Source organism: Perissodus microlepis, chromosome 2 (assembly GCF_051167445.1).
Source record: "Perissodus microlepis isolate ML-2025 ecotype Zambia chromosome 2, ASM5116744v1, whole genome shotgun sequence".
Lineage (NCBI taxonomy): Eukaryota > Metazoa > Chordata > Actinopteri > Cichliformes > Cichlidae > Perissodus > Perissodus microlepis.
In genome coordinates, this window is record NC_140462.1 from 18,774,759 (window position 1) to 18,790,885 (window position 16,127).

Consider the following 16,127-nt stretch of genomic DNA (forward strand, 5'->3'; position numbering starts at 1 on the left):
GACTATTGCTTTCTGAAGGACTCCTTTGAAGGATTGCTTTGGATTCCACATGAATGATTACAAAGGTGTAGCCATGCTTTTCCCACTGTTCTCTGCATTTCCTGCTTCCTGTCTATGGACATGTCAAAATAAAAGCCTTCCTGTCTATCCAAATGTCAAAATAAAAGATTGACAATTTTCCAATGTATAACAATAGAAATACACTTTACACTTATTTGTGTCATTAGCATATGAACATATTGAAAACAGAACACTCCCCGTCTGGCATTCCCAAATATGCCACTTCATGCTTAACTGTCTTTGGTTGACTTCTGACTCTCTATTGATAAGAGCAAAATAACATCACTTATAGGCCTTGAGAAAGTCTTTACTTTGCCTTGTGATGTTGTTCTGACTTCCACTTTGCGCACCTTCCCATCACTACTTGGAAAGGTGGTAGTGACCAACCCCATCGGCCACTCATTACGAGATGACTGCTTCTGTTTGAGCAACACTACATCACCCACTTGTAAGTTGCGACATGCTACTTGCCACTTGCGTCTTGGCTGCAGAGTGTGTAGATATTCATTTCTCCATCGGGTCCAGAATTCATCAGCAAGTACCTGTACTCGTCTCCACTGGCACTTCAAAAGTTATTTTCCAACAAACTCGCCAGCTGGAGGTGGTACACCAGGTTTCTGCGTTACTATCATAGCGGGAGTCAGCAGCAGTGGTGAAGAAGGATCGGAGGAGACTGGGATCAATGGCCTTGCATTGATTATAGCAGACACCTCTGCCATCAAGGTACAGAGCACTTCATGAGTCAGGGAACTGTGTTTACCGTGAGACAACATGGAGTCCAGTATCCTCCTGGTTACACCAATCATGCGCTCCCACACACCTCCCATATGCGAGGCATGTGGAGGGTTGAACTCCCATGTACAGCCGTGTTCGTAGAGGTATCTCAGGATCTTGTCTTGACTCTGATCATCTTGTCTTATTCCTAATTCAGAACATACTTCAACAAAGTTTGTACCACAGTCTGACCTCAGCTGCTTCACAGGCCCTCTTAAAGCAAAAAGTCTGCGTAGTGCATTGATGCAGCTACTTGAGTCCATGGACTCAATGACTTCTATATGCACAGCCCTGGTACTCATGCACGTGAAAAGGATCGCCCATCGCTTACTCTGAGCTGCTCCACCTCGAGTTCTTCGGGTGATTACCTCCCACGGACCAAAAACATCCAACCCTACATATGTAAAGGGAGGAGACATGCTCAGACGTTCTGGGGGAAGGTCGGCCATTTTCTGGACTTCCAGTTTTCCTCTCAGCTTTCGGCAGACAATACAGGAATGGATTACAGAGCTAATCAACCTTTTGCCAACAACAATCCACAGGCCTTCCGCTCTGATTGCCCCTTCTGTAAACTGTCGTCCTTGATGTTTTATCTTTTCATGGTAATGGGTCACTAGCAATTTGGTCACATGATTCTGTTTTGGGAGAATGATTGGATTTTTCATTCCAAGACTAACAGTGAAGTGTTTCAGACGTCCACCAACCCGTAAAAGACCGTTGCACATGAAAGGGTCTAGCTTGAGGATTGTGCTTGTCTTTGAAATTGCTCTATTCTCTTGCAGTGCAACATACTCTTCTGGATAAGCGTCCCTTTGGACCAACCTAAGTATGGTCAGCTTTGCTGCCTCCAGTTCTTCTGGAGTATGAAGTTTGTTGCACATATGCCATCCTCTACATGTATTTGGGGGGTTGGTACTGAATGATTGAGTCTGGTGGCTCAAGAAGGCAACTGCTCTCAGTAAAGACCTCCAGGTGGAGAAGCGTTGGAACCTATTTGAAGTCAACTTACCCTCGGATATATGGGTAGCACAGGATGTCAGCTGTGGTCTCACCTCCACATCTGCATCTGGTTCCACCAGCTCAAAGGGCTCATGTGTTTCAGCCACAGGAGGCTTGTGAAGAAAATCTGGACCTGTAAACCACGTAGTCTCTCCAAGCCGAGATGCTGGGACCGATCTGGTGGCTAGGTCAGCTGGATTCTGATCTGTTGGCACGTAGTGCCACTGCTGAGGAGAAGTTGTCTGTCGAATTCGGTGAACACGATTGTGCACATACACATAGAATCGTTTAGAATCATTGTGGATGTAGCCGAGAACCACCTTGCTGTCACAGAAAAACTTCACAGTATCAGGTTTAAGATCGAGTTCCCTGAGGATTAGTTCTGCCACTTCGATGGCCAGCACTGCCCCACAGAGTTCCAGGCGAGGGATTGTGGGCTCTGGTTTAGGAGCTAGCTTGGCTTTCCCAAGTACAAAGCCGACTCGACACTGTCCGTCTGTAGTGATGACTTTCAGGTAAGCTACTGCTCCTATGGCCCAGTTTGAGGCGTCAGAAAATACACACAGTTCAGTATACATGGCAGTGGAGAGGGACTGTTGTATGTAGGCACGAGGAAGCTGAAGATTACTTAAAACTGGCGTGTGTCAGGTCCGTATTTGTGCTCACCCTCTTGGGAAGCTCTTCGAAGTCCATATATAGCGACTGCAGGTGACGGGCTATTCCCAAACACATGCACGCGCATGCGGTATTCCCCTACTTCCTTTGTCAGGTCATGATCTTTGTGCCAAAGAAATCTTAGATAATTTCTGTGGTCCTCTCTCACCATGAAACCATAGAACATCTGTTGGATGTCGGCTGTCACAGCAACAATGTCCTTTCTGAACCTGAGCAGCACTCCTAACAGGGAGTTATTTAGGTCAGGGCCTGAGAGCAGGATGCCGTTAAGAGAAATGCCACGTTCTTGTGCGCTTGAGTCAAATACCACACGTATTTGATCGGGTTTTTGGGGGTGGTAGACCCCAAAAATGGGTAAATACCAACATTCTTCATGTTCTTGGAGAAAAGGTGCCTTCTCAGAGTGCCCATTTTCAAAGAGCTTCTTCATGAACGCAATGAACTGCTCTTTCATTTTAGGATTTTTGCCCAATGTGCGATCCAGAGAGTGGAGACGAGACAAGGCTTGAGCACGGTTGTTTGGTAGGCGTGGTCTGGGCGACCTGAATGGTAGAGGAGCAACCCAGCTGTTTTGTTCATTCTGACAGAACTCCTTCTGCATGATGTTCAGAAAGCTCTCGTCTTCAAACGACAAAGCCGGTTCGTTATTACATGTCTGTCTTGTGAATACGCTTACCCCAAGTTTTTCCTCAGCAGGCATGTTGATGGAGCCATAACTGGACAGGCAAGGGTAAATATTGGGTCTTTGCTCCCCGCCATACGCCAACTTTTCTTTCACAGATATTTCATTCTGACATGGCACCATGAAAGATGGACGTCCATTCGGCAGGACACTAGTCTTATAGACAGCTACAGTAGGCTTGTGTGCCCTGTTGATGCAAACTTCCCCAACTATCACCCATCCCAAATCCAACTGCTGGGCAAAGGGAGCATTGTGGGGGCCGTTAATTTGTTGCCTTACTTTGTGCACACGTATGAGATCTCTTCCCAGTAAGATCAAAATCTGTGCTTCGGGATCTATCTCAGGAATGTAAGGCGCTATGGGCATCAAGTGGGCATGGGAACGCGCAACCTCTGGTGAGGGGATTTCAGACCTGTTGGTCATGATGTCATTACATTCAATGAGTGGAGGTAAGTCTAAGCACACTTCACCGTCTAAAGCCTCAATCTGGAAACCGACTGCCTTTCTCCCTGTCATCTCAGTAGTACCAGCACATGTCTTCAGCAAGTACGGGGAAAGGTTGCTACTGATCCCAAAGAGTTGGAAAAACTCAGATTTGGCCAGCGAGCGATTGCTCTGGTCATCAAGGATGACATACATCTTGACTGAGCGCTCTCGTTGTCCCTTTGGAAAAATTCGCACCAGGCAGATCTTAGCGCAAGATCTTTCAAGGAGACCAACTCCACAGACTTCAGTGCGCTTTGAGGTTACCTCTGTTGTGGAGTTGGTTCGCTGGTCTATATCTGACACTGATGCAGGAGGCGACGCTTCTGGGAGAGTAGTCTCCGGATGAAGAGCAGTGCAGTGCTTATCACTCTCACATTCATTGCACTGTAGCTTCATGTGACATTCCCTCGCAACATGAGTAACTGAGCAGCACCTAAAGCACCGTCTGTGGTCCTTTAATAACTTCTTCCATTCCATGAGTGGTTTCGCTTTAAAGACCCTACATTTTTCCAGAGGGTGGGGTTTGTTGTGAAGTGGACAGTACTTAGCAAGATCATTTGCGCCTCTCCCATCTGTTTCTTCTCTATGTCTGGAGCTTGGATTAGCTACTGTAGACACATTTGTCTTTCGAACGGCTATGGCAGTTCTCCCACCATCATGATTTGCCATGGGTTTTTCATTTCGATTATAATAACGGCTGCTGTTTGTCAAAACAAAACTGGGATCGTTCCTAGCCTTGGCTTCACTGTTGACAAAATCCACAAAAAAGGCAAATGGGGGAAAGCATACCCTATGCTGTTCTTTATACCTTGAACCAGCGGAGAGCCATTTCTCTTGCAGGTTCACTGGCAGCTTTTCGACAATGGGGTTAATGCCTCTTGGAGTATCCAAGTAACTAAGACCTGGTAGATAACCATCTTCCTTGGCTGCCAAAAGCTCCATCAGTAGGTCACTCAATTCCCTTAGTTTTATGTTTTCTTTCAACGTGATGCGAGGGAAGCAGTCCAGTCGCTTAAAGAGAGCACACTCTATCACTTCTGGGGTTGCATAACATTCTTGAAGTCTCAACCATGACAAATTAAGCGCAGCTTCAGGGTTAGTGATATGAGCAGCACGGATCCTTTTTACATGTTCTGATGATTCCTTGCCAAGCCATTTTACTAGTAGATCTAACTCTTCACTGGCTGTCAGCTCCAAATCCTGAATGGTGCTGAGGAAGGATGACTGCCAAGCTCTGTAGCCTTCTGGCTGATCATCAAATTTAGTGAGACCTGTGGTTACTAATTCCCTGCGTGCCAGATACTTTGCAAAGTCTAACATGCCTGTAGATGGAGTCTGAGAGTTTTGCTGTATGCTGATCCTTTGAGAAGTATCTGAATGCCTTATGTGTGGACTGCGTTCTGAAGATGCCTTACAAAAATAGCGAGGGCTCAATGGAGTGGACTGAGGCGAGAATGACTGCTGTCCTGTAGTTGGCTGATGCTCACTTAGCTGTGAGTAACCAGGGTTTGTGGATAAAGTGTGATATTCTACGTTGGATTCTGGGAGTTCTTGTTTTGTTGACAGCGATGCTTTCTTAACATAGATGGGACTCAGTGTGGCTTGAGAATCTATGGCAGGTTTAAAACTGATTCGAGCTTGATCTTCGAGGTATGCCTCGGTTTGCTGTTTTATGGACAAAGGTGAGATGCCACTCCTGTTGCTGTGTATATCATCACAGTCTATGGCTGCTGCTGCTTCTAAAACCTCAGCAACAGCAACGGCAGCTGCTTTTTCAAGTTCCAGTGCTTCTAGATCTGCCTCAAGAGTAGCCTTTTCTAAATCCAACTTGGCCTTTTGTTTTTTTATTTCGAGCTCCCTTTGTGCAAATGTGGCCCTGGTGCGTGCAGGTTCAGCGATAGCTCTGGCTTTTGCAGCGGCGCTGGCTACTGAATGCTTTGAAGACGAGGTGCGCTTGGAGCTGGAGACCGATGACACTTTGTCGTCCATTTTGGCATCCATAACTATGCTGGAGAATCCCTCTGACAAATATAGTCTTTCACTGTACTGTTCTCTCTATGTGTTAAACTCCCTGAGTGTGAACATAGATAAACAGCCAGCCAAACTCCTTTTCAAGAGCCAGGAAGGTGAGCGTACTTGCTCCTTTAATGACTCCAAACATAGCAATCATCTTGCACTGACATCATTGAACTGGAGTGAAACTAGAAAAACACATAATACAAAACTCTTAATGGACTGTCATATAATCAGCAGGTAAATATATTCAGGCACTTACACAGGAGACTATGAAATAAGTATACTGTAGATATGCAAACTGATATTACTACAAAGAAAAACAAGCAGGTAGTGGGTGAGCGTACACTTGTATCATTAGCTCAGAAGCTACACCCTATAACTGCACTGCAAAGAAGGTACAAAATAATGTCTCAAAACACCCTATTATTAATTGCTTAATATACAAAGAACCGACAGAACTTACGACTATTGCTTTCTGAAGGACTCCTTTGAAGGATTGCTTTGGATTCCACATGAATGATTACAAAGGTGTAGCCATGCTTTTCCCACTGTTCTCTGCATTTCCTGCTTCCTGTCTATGGACATGTCAAAATAAAAGCCTTCCTGTCTATCCAGATGTCAAAATAAAAGATTCACAATTTTCCGATGTATAACAATAGAAATACACTTTACACTTATTTGTGTCATTAGCATATGAACATATTGAAAAGAGAACAATACTAAAAAAAAAAAAAGTCGCTGCCTTTATGCTCTTTAGGGCTAGATGCTGAAGTACCGCAACCGTCACTTATGAACATCTGCAGTCGTTCCGGTGTTGTGGCAAACAAAACAACAACAAAAACACTCCTTCCCACTTTTAACCTTAGGCGATAAACGAACAGGACTGCCCTTCATGTGTTCCTGTTTAGGCATAGTTAGGCTTGATGTTTGGAGGCTCGCAATGACGAAATAATAACTTCCTCTAAATCCATTAAAGCAAAAGTAACGAGCCTTTTCTGAAAATGTAAAGAGTAGAAACTACCGATCTTTGTTTAAAAGTATGGGGAGTAAAAGTAAAAGGTAGTCAGAAAAATAACTACTCAAGCGAAGTACAGCTCTGCACGTCATAAAATGCAACATCACAGTTGCTTGCATTCGATGGTAAATTACACCTAAACTGGGAAAGTATTCATTCAGTGTGGGTATTTCTACAGGACTGTACTGCATAGTTATTCTCTTACATACTACTTATCTGTTTATTGATGTAGTTACAATATCAGCCCCATCGTCTTCCATCATCTTTCATCTTACACCCGTCAGCTTTGTTGGCATGTTATCACCACTTTCAGCAATGAAAAAGAATTTACTTTAATCATTTTAAACAGTGTCAGTGTTTCATCTTCCACATCAGATTTATCTTAAATGCATTAAGAAAATATTCTTGGAGTGATTATGTTTTGTGTTGTAAATGAAAGTGGACTTCTTAAATAAGTCAGTTTCCCCAGAAGGTGGAGTGGAAGACCAATATAATGGCTAATTATTTTTGTGGCTATTCTGAGACATGCATTCATATATTCACATTACTCACGAAACCATTTCACGTTTTATTTGATGACATTGTGCCAGAACCTTGAAAAGAAAAGTCCATTTAAAACTGGACCTTGTACTTGCTGTTCTTGCTGCTGCTGAAACCACTTGTGTGTATGTGTGTATGCCAGTGTGACTCAGAGAGGGATGGAGAGTAAGTTTTGGTGTGTCTGATTGCATTAGTGTGTGGCTTGTTTTTCATTGACGTTTCCTCTTATTTTTCTAATTTACCCTAGCTGGAGACGCTAAAGTGGAATGACAGAAAGAGTGAACAGAGTGCTAATCAAGTCAGGATAAGACGGGGTGAAAAAAAAAAAAACCTACCCTGACAAAATGTTTGTTTTGCCCCTTTTTTCTACTTATTTCTCCTCTCCTTTCTTCTCCTCTCCTCCCTTAACTCCTCCACGGAAATGACATATCATTACAGGCCAATCTTCACAGGGACTGTACTTGTCACTGAATAAATCATCCAGACACAACTGGGTTAGAAAAGGAGGCCTGTGCCCCAGCATGAAAAGATGCATGTACAGTAAATGTGCATACTCGAATACATGCATGCAGAAACTGTCATGGTAGACGAGTCAAGACCACTGTGACCTGATTAGAGCAGATCTTGCAATCATTTTAGACAGTTCAATCAAAATATATGTCATTGTCAATGATGCAAGCAAACACCTTGATTTTCTTTCCTATCCTCGGTTCTTTATGCAAGGGTGTCAAAGGCTGATCAAGGTTTGATCTGTAGCAGCGTTAGCACTTTGTGTTGTTTTGCTTTGCCCCTTTGTCACAACTCTAGATGCCGGCTTAATTCTTCTACTGCCTCATGTCTATTTCAGGAAGAATTCATTTGTTTTCTCTGTGGAAAAAAAAAAAGCACGTTTTCATTGTGATGCAGCTGAACTTCAGCCTTAGTTGAGAGACTGTTAGTACCTGGTGCTTTGTCTAGACTGTATTTTTCAGTAGCATGAGTATTTAATTGAAGTGCTGAAATTTTAACGGCTTCATGCGAGCATCAGTGAGTCAGTCAGTGAATTGTTGAATACATCATATCTCCCAGACACTGCACCCGAATCACTTTACCTCCAGACCCACCATCAAGTCAAAATTTCACCACTTTTTCCAGTTCTCACAGTGTCCATAGTCTACATGGTAATGAATATTTGAAAAAAAAAAACATGGAATAATGAAAGATAAACTCAAGGAGGTATTTCTCTGAATGTCGCATTTAGTCCTTAGTAGGATATGGCTGCAAGAATTAACAGTAGTACGTGGAATATGTTCACTTTAAAACCAATGGATCAGCACAATTATTTTAACTCCTTTTGACCTGGGCATAGTAAGTAAACTAGCTTTCAAAGGCAGAAAATATAAAATCTCAGAGATGGAAACTCCTTGTGAATCAGTTTTAGAACTACAGCTCTTTATACATTAACATAATTTTTTAAAACTGCTCCTTGGACATCATTGGGCCACTTTCTGTTGTTTTGTTGATCAGCTTATGAATAAATCTACTTGCTGTACTTGACTTGTTCTCCATCTCCCCTGCAACATCCATGTTTTTTGCTGCCTGCCACTGAGAAAAGAAAGCATCTAAAGATCTTCACAATCCACCTACTAGCTTAAGACTGCTGTTCATTTCCACCACCTTAGTTTCTACAGGGAGTGCAGAATTATTAGGCAAATGAGTATTTTGTCCACACCATCCTCTACATGCATGTTGTCTTACTCCAAGCTGTATAGGCTCGAAAGCCTACTACCAATTAAGCATATTAGGTGATGTGCATCTCTGTAATGAGAAGGGGTGTGGTCTAATGACATCAACACCGTATATCAGGTGTGCATAATTATTAGGCAACGTCCTTTCCTTTGGCAAAATGGGTCAAAAGAAGGACTTGACAGGCTCAGAAAAGTCAAAAATAGTGAGATATCTTGCAGAGGGATGCAGCAGTCTCAAAATTGCAAAGCTTCTGAAGCGTGATCATCGAACAATCAAGCGTTTCATTCAAAATAGTCAACAGGGTCGCAAGAAGCGTGTGGAAAAACCAAGGCGCAAAATAACTGCCCATGAACTGAGAAAAGTCAAGCGTGCAGCTGCCAAGATGCCACTTGCCACCAGTTTGACCATATTTCAGAGCTGCAACATCACTGGAGTGCCCAAAAGCACAAGGTGTGCAATACTCAGAGACATAGCCAAGGTAAGAAAGGCTGAAAGACAACCACCACTGAACAAGACACACAAGCTAAAACGTCAAGACTGGGCCAAGAAATATCTCAAGACTGATTTTTCTAAGGTTTTATGGACTGATGAAATGAGAGTGAGTCTTGATGGGCCAGATGGATGGGCCCGTGGCTGGATTGGTAAAGGGCAGAGAGCTCCAGTCCGACTCAGACGCCAGCAAGGTGGAGGTGGAGTACTGGTTTGGGCTGGTATCATCAAAGATGAGCTTGTGGGGCCTTTTCGGGTTGAGGATGGAGTCAAGCTCAACTCCCAGTCCTACTGCCAGTTTCTGGAAGACACCTTCTTCAAGCAGTGGTACAGGAAGAAGTCTGCATCCTTCAAGAAAAACATGATTTTCATGCAGGACAATGCTCCATCACACGCGTCCAATTACTCCACAGCGTGGCTGGCAAGAAAGGGTATAAAAGAAGAAAAACTAATGACATGGCCTCCTTGTTCACCTCATCTGAACCCCATTGAGAACCTGTGGTCCATCATCAAATGTGAGATTTACAAGGAGGGAAAACAGTACACCTCTCTGAACAGTGTCTGGGAGGCTGTGGTTGCTGCTGCACGCAATGTTGATGGTGAACAGATCAAAACACTGACAGAATCCATGGATGGCAGGCTTTTGAGTGTCCTTGCAAAGAAAGGTGGCTATATTGGTCGCTGATTTGTTTTTGTTTTGTTTTTGAATGTCAGAAATGTATATTTGTGAATGTGGAGATGTTATATTGGTTTCACTGGTAAAAATAAATCATTGAAATGGGTATATATTTGTTTTTTGTTGAGTTGCCTAATAATTATGCACAGTAATAGTCACCCGCACACACAGATATCCCCCTAAAATAGCTAAAACTAAAAACAAACTAAAAACTACTTCCAAAAACATTCAGCTTTGATATTAATGAGTTTTGTGGGTTCATTGAGAACATGGTTGTTGTTCAATAATAAAATTATTCCTCAAAAATACAACTTGCCTAATAATTCTGCACTCCCTGTATAACCATCTTCACCATTTTATTCAGTAAATTACATTTTGATCTGTTCTTTACTGCTCTGAATTTGTGATCAACTATTTTTATACCTTCATATCTTTGACAACAATGCAAGTTGATTTCCACCTTTTAAAACACATTGATGATATATATTTAAATTAATTGTTTTCCTACCAATATTCATACAATGTTTACATCTCACACAACTGAAACCAAATTCTACAAACCTCTTTATCTGTTGGTACATTGATTACAGACAAATTAGATGGTAGCAGGACCTCAAATAAATGATTTCTTTTAATTAATTTTCTTTTAATCATAATTATAATTATGATTCCCTATTACATAGTATAGACAAATCTGAATCAAATGTAGGTCCTGTGCTTTACTTGTTTAATCCTAATTTCTATTTAAATGTATTACTGGTTGAAAACTAGCTGTTTCTGTTTTCAGTTTCATTTTGTGCATAAGACTAAAGTTGGAGTTTAAGGGGCTCATTTTTTACTGTTTACTCCATATATTTTCTACAGTTTATACATGTGAATGTCTAAATGTGTTATTTCCTTGTGAACTTAGGTTTTGAACCTGAAGTTGTTTGGGGACACTAAAATCATAATATACATTTCTCTTATATTAGGTGATTGTGCAACCCTGTAGTTCATTGTCTGAAATAACATCTTTCAGCTCTAGTCTTTAAAGGCCACTTTCCAACTGTCTTCTGAACCCAGCAACCAGCAAAAACAGAAGATTAAATCTTGCTCTATGCCTGAGATGATCATAATAAGAAAAAATCACTGACAAGTGGGGCCAAGAGGAGGAAAAACAGCCTCAAAAATTATGGTTATCAGAATCAGAATACTTTATTAATCCTGAAGGAAATTAGGATATAAGTAGGTTATAATTTATGGTTTAGATTAGATTTAACAATTTTTACTTTTTTGGCATGACATCGTGCTCCCTTTGTCCATTCATCGCATAACAATTTCATGCACTAACAATACTACGTCTAACACGGATGGATTTTCCAGATTTGCTTAGGTCACTTTGAGCTAATGGCTATGCATAATTACAACAGTATTACACCAATATAGGAGAAAGATGTGAAGAGAGAAAGAGGACCATTTACTCATTAGATTACATAGCACAATGTGACTTTATGATAATGGGGAATATGCCCATTTGTCTCCCGAGTGAATAATAAACCAAATTATTTATAGAAGTAAACAAAGCCTTGTTCTATTTTGAGGTGTGTTTTGTGGTGTGCTCCATTTTCACATGTTAATTGTCAAGTACATCTGCTGGCCCAGAGTATGAAACATAAAGCTTGCTGTGTCTTGTTGGGGAAGAAAAAGGAAATGCAAATTATGCTGGATTTCACTGAGTGTCGTATCTTTGGATATTTGGAGCCAGATTTACTGCTCTTATGTGCATCCACTGTGTCATAGTAAAGTGACTGTGTGATTGGCTTACAGGTAGTTAGGTAGCCAATGGTGCTTGTCCTCTGTTCAAGCCCACTCTGGCTGTTTGCTGAGGCACAGATGAGCCACAGTTAAAGATCCTGGCACTTTTCTATGTCAGATTCACTCTTCTTTACGTCTTGTTTGGTAAAGTGAACACTGGAGGAAAACAGGATACTCAGCTCTGAGGGAAAACGTTTCATCAGAAAACAAAGGGTTGAATCTCTTTGCCTTTTCATACCCTTCACGCAGTGACTGTAGATGAACACAGTTTCATAATCTTTGAACTGATGCCTTCAAGAAAATGAGAAGCAACAATATACAAGATGAAAGGGCTTTGTTTGAGTTGTTGAGTTGCAAAGGCCTTTTCAGGGCAAAACTGAGCTAAATTAAAATCAGCTTTTAAGAGCGGCGAAGTGTTGAGCAGATGTGTAACTGTGTGATGTTAATGCTTCATCATGTCACCAAATCCCATACATTTTCAGGAATAAGATTATTACTGAAAAGAAGCTTAACATGTCTGCAGATATGATTGTTTTGATACATATGTAGTGATTAAACAAGCTGGAAGGTTGCTAGATATAATGCTTTGACTGCGCTCAGGTTTTGTTGTAAGAGTTAAAGTGTAAAAGTTAATGTGTTTCAAACATAGATACTAGAACCAGAATGACCCTGTATAAAAGACTAAATAAGACTTATGGCAGATAATATCTTATAATCCACCATTTTTGCAGTATTAGTTCTGAACTTGCTGCATTCTTTGTTAAGTTTTTTTTCTCAACAGTCTCTATCCGAACCCCCAACAATGCAATGCCCTGTAGACCAGACCACCAATAACCTTGTTGGCACAAAATCAACCACAATTCACAAAATAATGTAAGGTACTCTCTGTGGCAAAAAATACTTATAAATTCAAATACAAAACTAGACCTTGGTTTATCTCCTGTCTCCGATCATCTCATGATTATGTTTAAATCCCTGTTGCCCTGCCCTGCTTCCTCCCCATCCCAGCCTCACTCCTTAGCTCAGTGCATAAACCCAGGAAGACTTTCCTCAAACACATTCACACTCACTCACACCTCAGCTGCGCTTTCTTCCTGTACTGACACTCTTTAATGCCTCTTACTATGGCACTGTGGACTATGTAGCCCCCGTAAAATTAAAAAGACTTAAGAAAAGCACCTGGTTAAATGACTCCACCTGCTCCCTAAGACAAGCATAAGACGGGCTAAGTGGAAATGGAAGTAAGATAAAGTCCAGTTGTCAAGAGAGGTGACTGTGAAGAGGTGTGACGAAAGCCAAGGAAGATTATTAAATAATGAAATAATTAATTAATGTGGATGCCAACAGACCTAAAATAGTGTTCTTTGCAAGAAATCTGCTTGAAGTGGATTTATTCAGTGCTGGTCCTGCTCTGTACATCTCTACTGAATCGTGAGCATTTCCTGAGCTTCTTCACCGACAAAATAGAAAATATAAGAGCTAGCATCTCTCTCCCTGGTTCTGGGTTTGTAGAGGTTCATCCTTCAACTTCCCATTACCATAAGCAGTTCCAGCCTATAACATCCTCACAACTATCAGAAGTGGTCTCACATATGAACTCTTCTTATTGACCCATAGACATCTTTCCAGTGCAATGTTTGAAGGAAGCTTTTTCTGCTCTACTCTTGAATGCCTTTACAGAGAGCACAGAATCTGCTCTTGTAAGGGTGTGTAATGATATCCTTCTCAACTCAGTTCATATGCAGTTTAGTCCTACTAGAACTCAGTGTGATTTTCAACACAACTGAATATGACACCCTCATAAGAAACCAAGTGGATGAAACTGATCTTAAGAGCCCAGCGATGAAGTGCTTTAACTCTTATTTAAGAGAAAGAAGCTTTTCGCTCAAAGTATGAAATTGCTCATTTTCCCCTGTTCCCATTAAATGTGGCATCCTCTGAGGCTCCACTTCAGGACTTCTTCTGTTTTCATTATACATGCTTCCCCCAACTTAGTTTTTGAGAAATATACAGTAACATGTAATATTACTACTGTGCTGATTATGCAACACTTTTCGTCTTGTAGCTTCTTCTCATTTGCCAGCCATTAATTTCAGAATTCATTTAGATTTTTCTGAGGACTTTTAAAGCCTGTTCTGGGCTTACATCAAAATATATCTCAGATCCTCTGACACCGGTTGTAACATGAGGTCCTCAGCCGAGGGTTTTTTAGTCATCCCACAATCTCACTCTTAATAATTTCCCTGTGCCTAGACTTCAAGGTGCTTGTATGTTGTTTTTTATAATGTTTTATCATCGCTATGATTTTTCATCTCTGCGCCCAAAGGACAAGGCTAAAAACAAATATTGGATGCCCATGATTTTAGGGGCCCTCTGGTATGGTTCTGGGAGTGAAATCACACCATGGACCCAGAAACACCTCTAGAAGTCACTGCCTGTGAACACAGTTCACAAATGCAGGTTAAAGCTATGTCACGAAAAGAACAGGCCATATGTGAACAGCATCCAGCCATCTTCTATGGCCAGAGCTCATTTAAAATGGACTTTGATGCTGTTTTCCTTGACGTGTACTTTTGGCTATATTACCCTATTAATGCATCTATTCCTTAAATGTATTCTTCTTTTCCACTTTAACTACATTGACTGCACAGGGTCAGCCCCTGCTGTGTTATGCAAAAAGAGTTACTTGAATTAAAAGAGTTTCTCTTATATAACCTTTAGCTTCTCAGCTGTTTTGTTTCAGGAGTACAAGTTAGTGAATACATTGAGGTCAGATCATCATAAGCGTTAACATCAAAATCTCAGCTGGGTGTTTGTGAGTTTCGTGTTTCTTCAGTCGGCATTTTCGGTGCTTTAACTTCTAGCAGTGGTGGAGGATTATCTCTCTCCAGGTCCCATCAGACTGCCAAGAACAGATGGTTTGGTTGAGCTTTTGGAGAGTTTCTGTAGCACACAGCTTTGATGAGTGACAACAGCATCAATGCCGTCATTGAAAACCGCCTCTAATCTGGAGTCTCAATACACAAGAGGCTCTTAACAGTGCCGGGAGTCAGAGAAAAAGCCACTCGATGCATCTTTGCATGTTTTTCACTCAGAGAAGAGGAGGAAGAATAATGCAAACTGATTTCCTGAATATTTCCAAATCGTCTCAACACGTGTTTGATGGAAATCATAAGACTACCAGTTTTCCACTAGGTATGCTTTTGCATTTGACAGTTTAATTAACATGTTTGCATGACTAATTTGTTTATCTTTAGGGATCATTTCAACCTTCATGCACCTCCACCTATTTTGGGTCCAGCATAGAATACATCTGTTCCTACCTGCAATGTTTGGACACCAAGGTAACACAGGCACATGTCCTAGACATAGTGACATAGATTAAATTTCCCTGCAGGGCTGACATATGGGCTTGCTTTATGCCAGGGTCCTGCTGTGCCATTTTAGACTCCTGGCACACAAATAAGCCTGAAGCACTGATAAAAGCCATCATTTACTCTAAGATTTTTACAGCCTTCATTTATCTGAGAAAACTGGCATTTTTATCAGTTCCTCATAAGCCAGTTTTTAGGCTTGGCGTAGAATATGAACTGTTATTTTAATCACTGGATAATTTTCTGCATGGAACAGCTAGAAAAGTAACAAAGTCAAATAGTTCAAATGGCATTTAAATTATTTCCTCTTTTTGTGCACTTACAAAAAAGATATTTGGGGAAATAAAGTACTTTACTTTGTTTAGTTAGGTTAATCCACAAGCTTCATACATGTTTTTTATTTATCTACTTTTTTTTAACGCTGATGCAACCTAAAGCAATGGTCAACATCCTGCTTCTCAACTTTCTAGGTTTTTTTTGCATCAAGTATGACTCCAAATGTATTAATTAATATATTTCTTTCCTTCAGTATTGCCTCTCTGTGTCAGTCGTTTTCAGTTACCACCTTCTGATTTTATCACATATCCAACTCTCGCACAGTTTATTGATAAATATATTCATGCTCAGCGTCTGTCTGCTGCTGCCTGCTGCTTCCAGTTAAAGCTGTTAGTCAGCCTGATTTCTCTGAATAGTGTGACATGTTTGAGTTGATTTCTGGTTTATAACCAAAATGACAGGTTGTTTTTTTTATATAATCGTCCTTCCAGGAAAGATGAAAGTCTAGCTCTCAAGCTTCATATTTTAAATTCAGACAAGAGA

General features: G+C 41.2%; 1 protein-coding gene across 1 annotated transcript; it reads right to left on the reverse strand.

The window, feature by feature from the left end:
• Positions 1–2,461: 2,461 nt before the first annotated feature.
• On the reverse strand, positions 2,462–9,020 carry LOC146392667 (uncharacterized). Its single transcript, XM_084951767.1, has 2 exons — positions 6,156–9,020; positions 2,462–5,877 (listed from the first exon to the last, which is right to left on the reverse strand). The coding sequence occupies exon 2, from the start codon at positions 5,675–5,677 to the stop codon at positions 2,462–2,464; it is 3,216 nt and encodes a 1,071-aa protein (XP_084807893.1). The 5' UTR covers positions 5,678–5,877; positions 6,156–9,020.
• Positions 9,021–16,127: the final 7,107 nt, after the last annotated feature.

Bases quoted from the DNA above. Each gene is read 5' to 3' on its own strand.
- LOC146392667 (XM_084951767.1), bottom strand. From the start codon at position 5,677: ATGGATGCCAAAATGGACGACAAAGTGTCATCGGTCTCCAGCTCCAAG.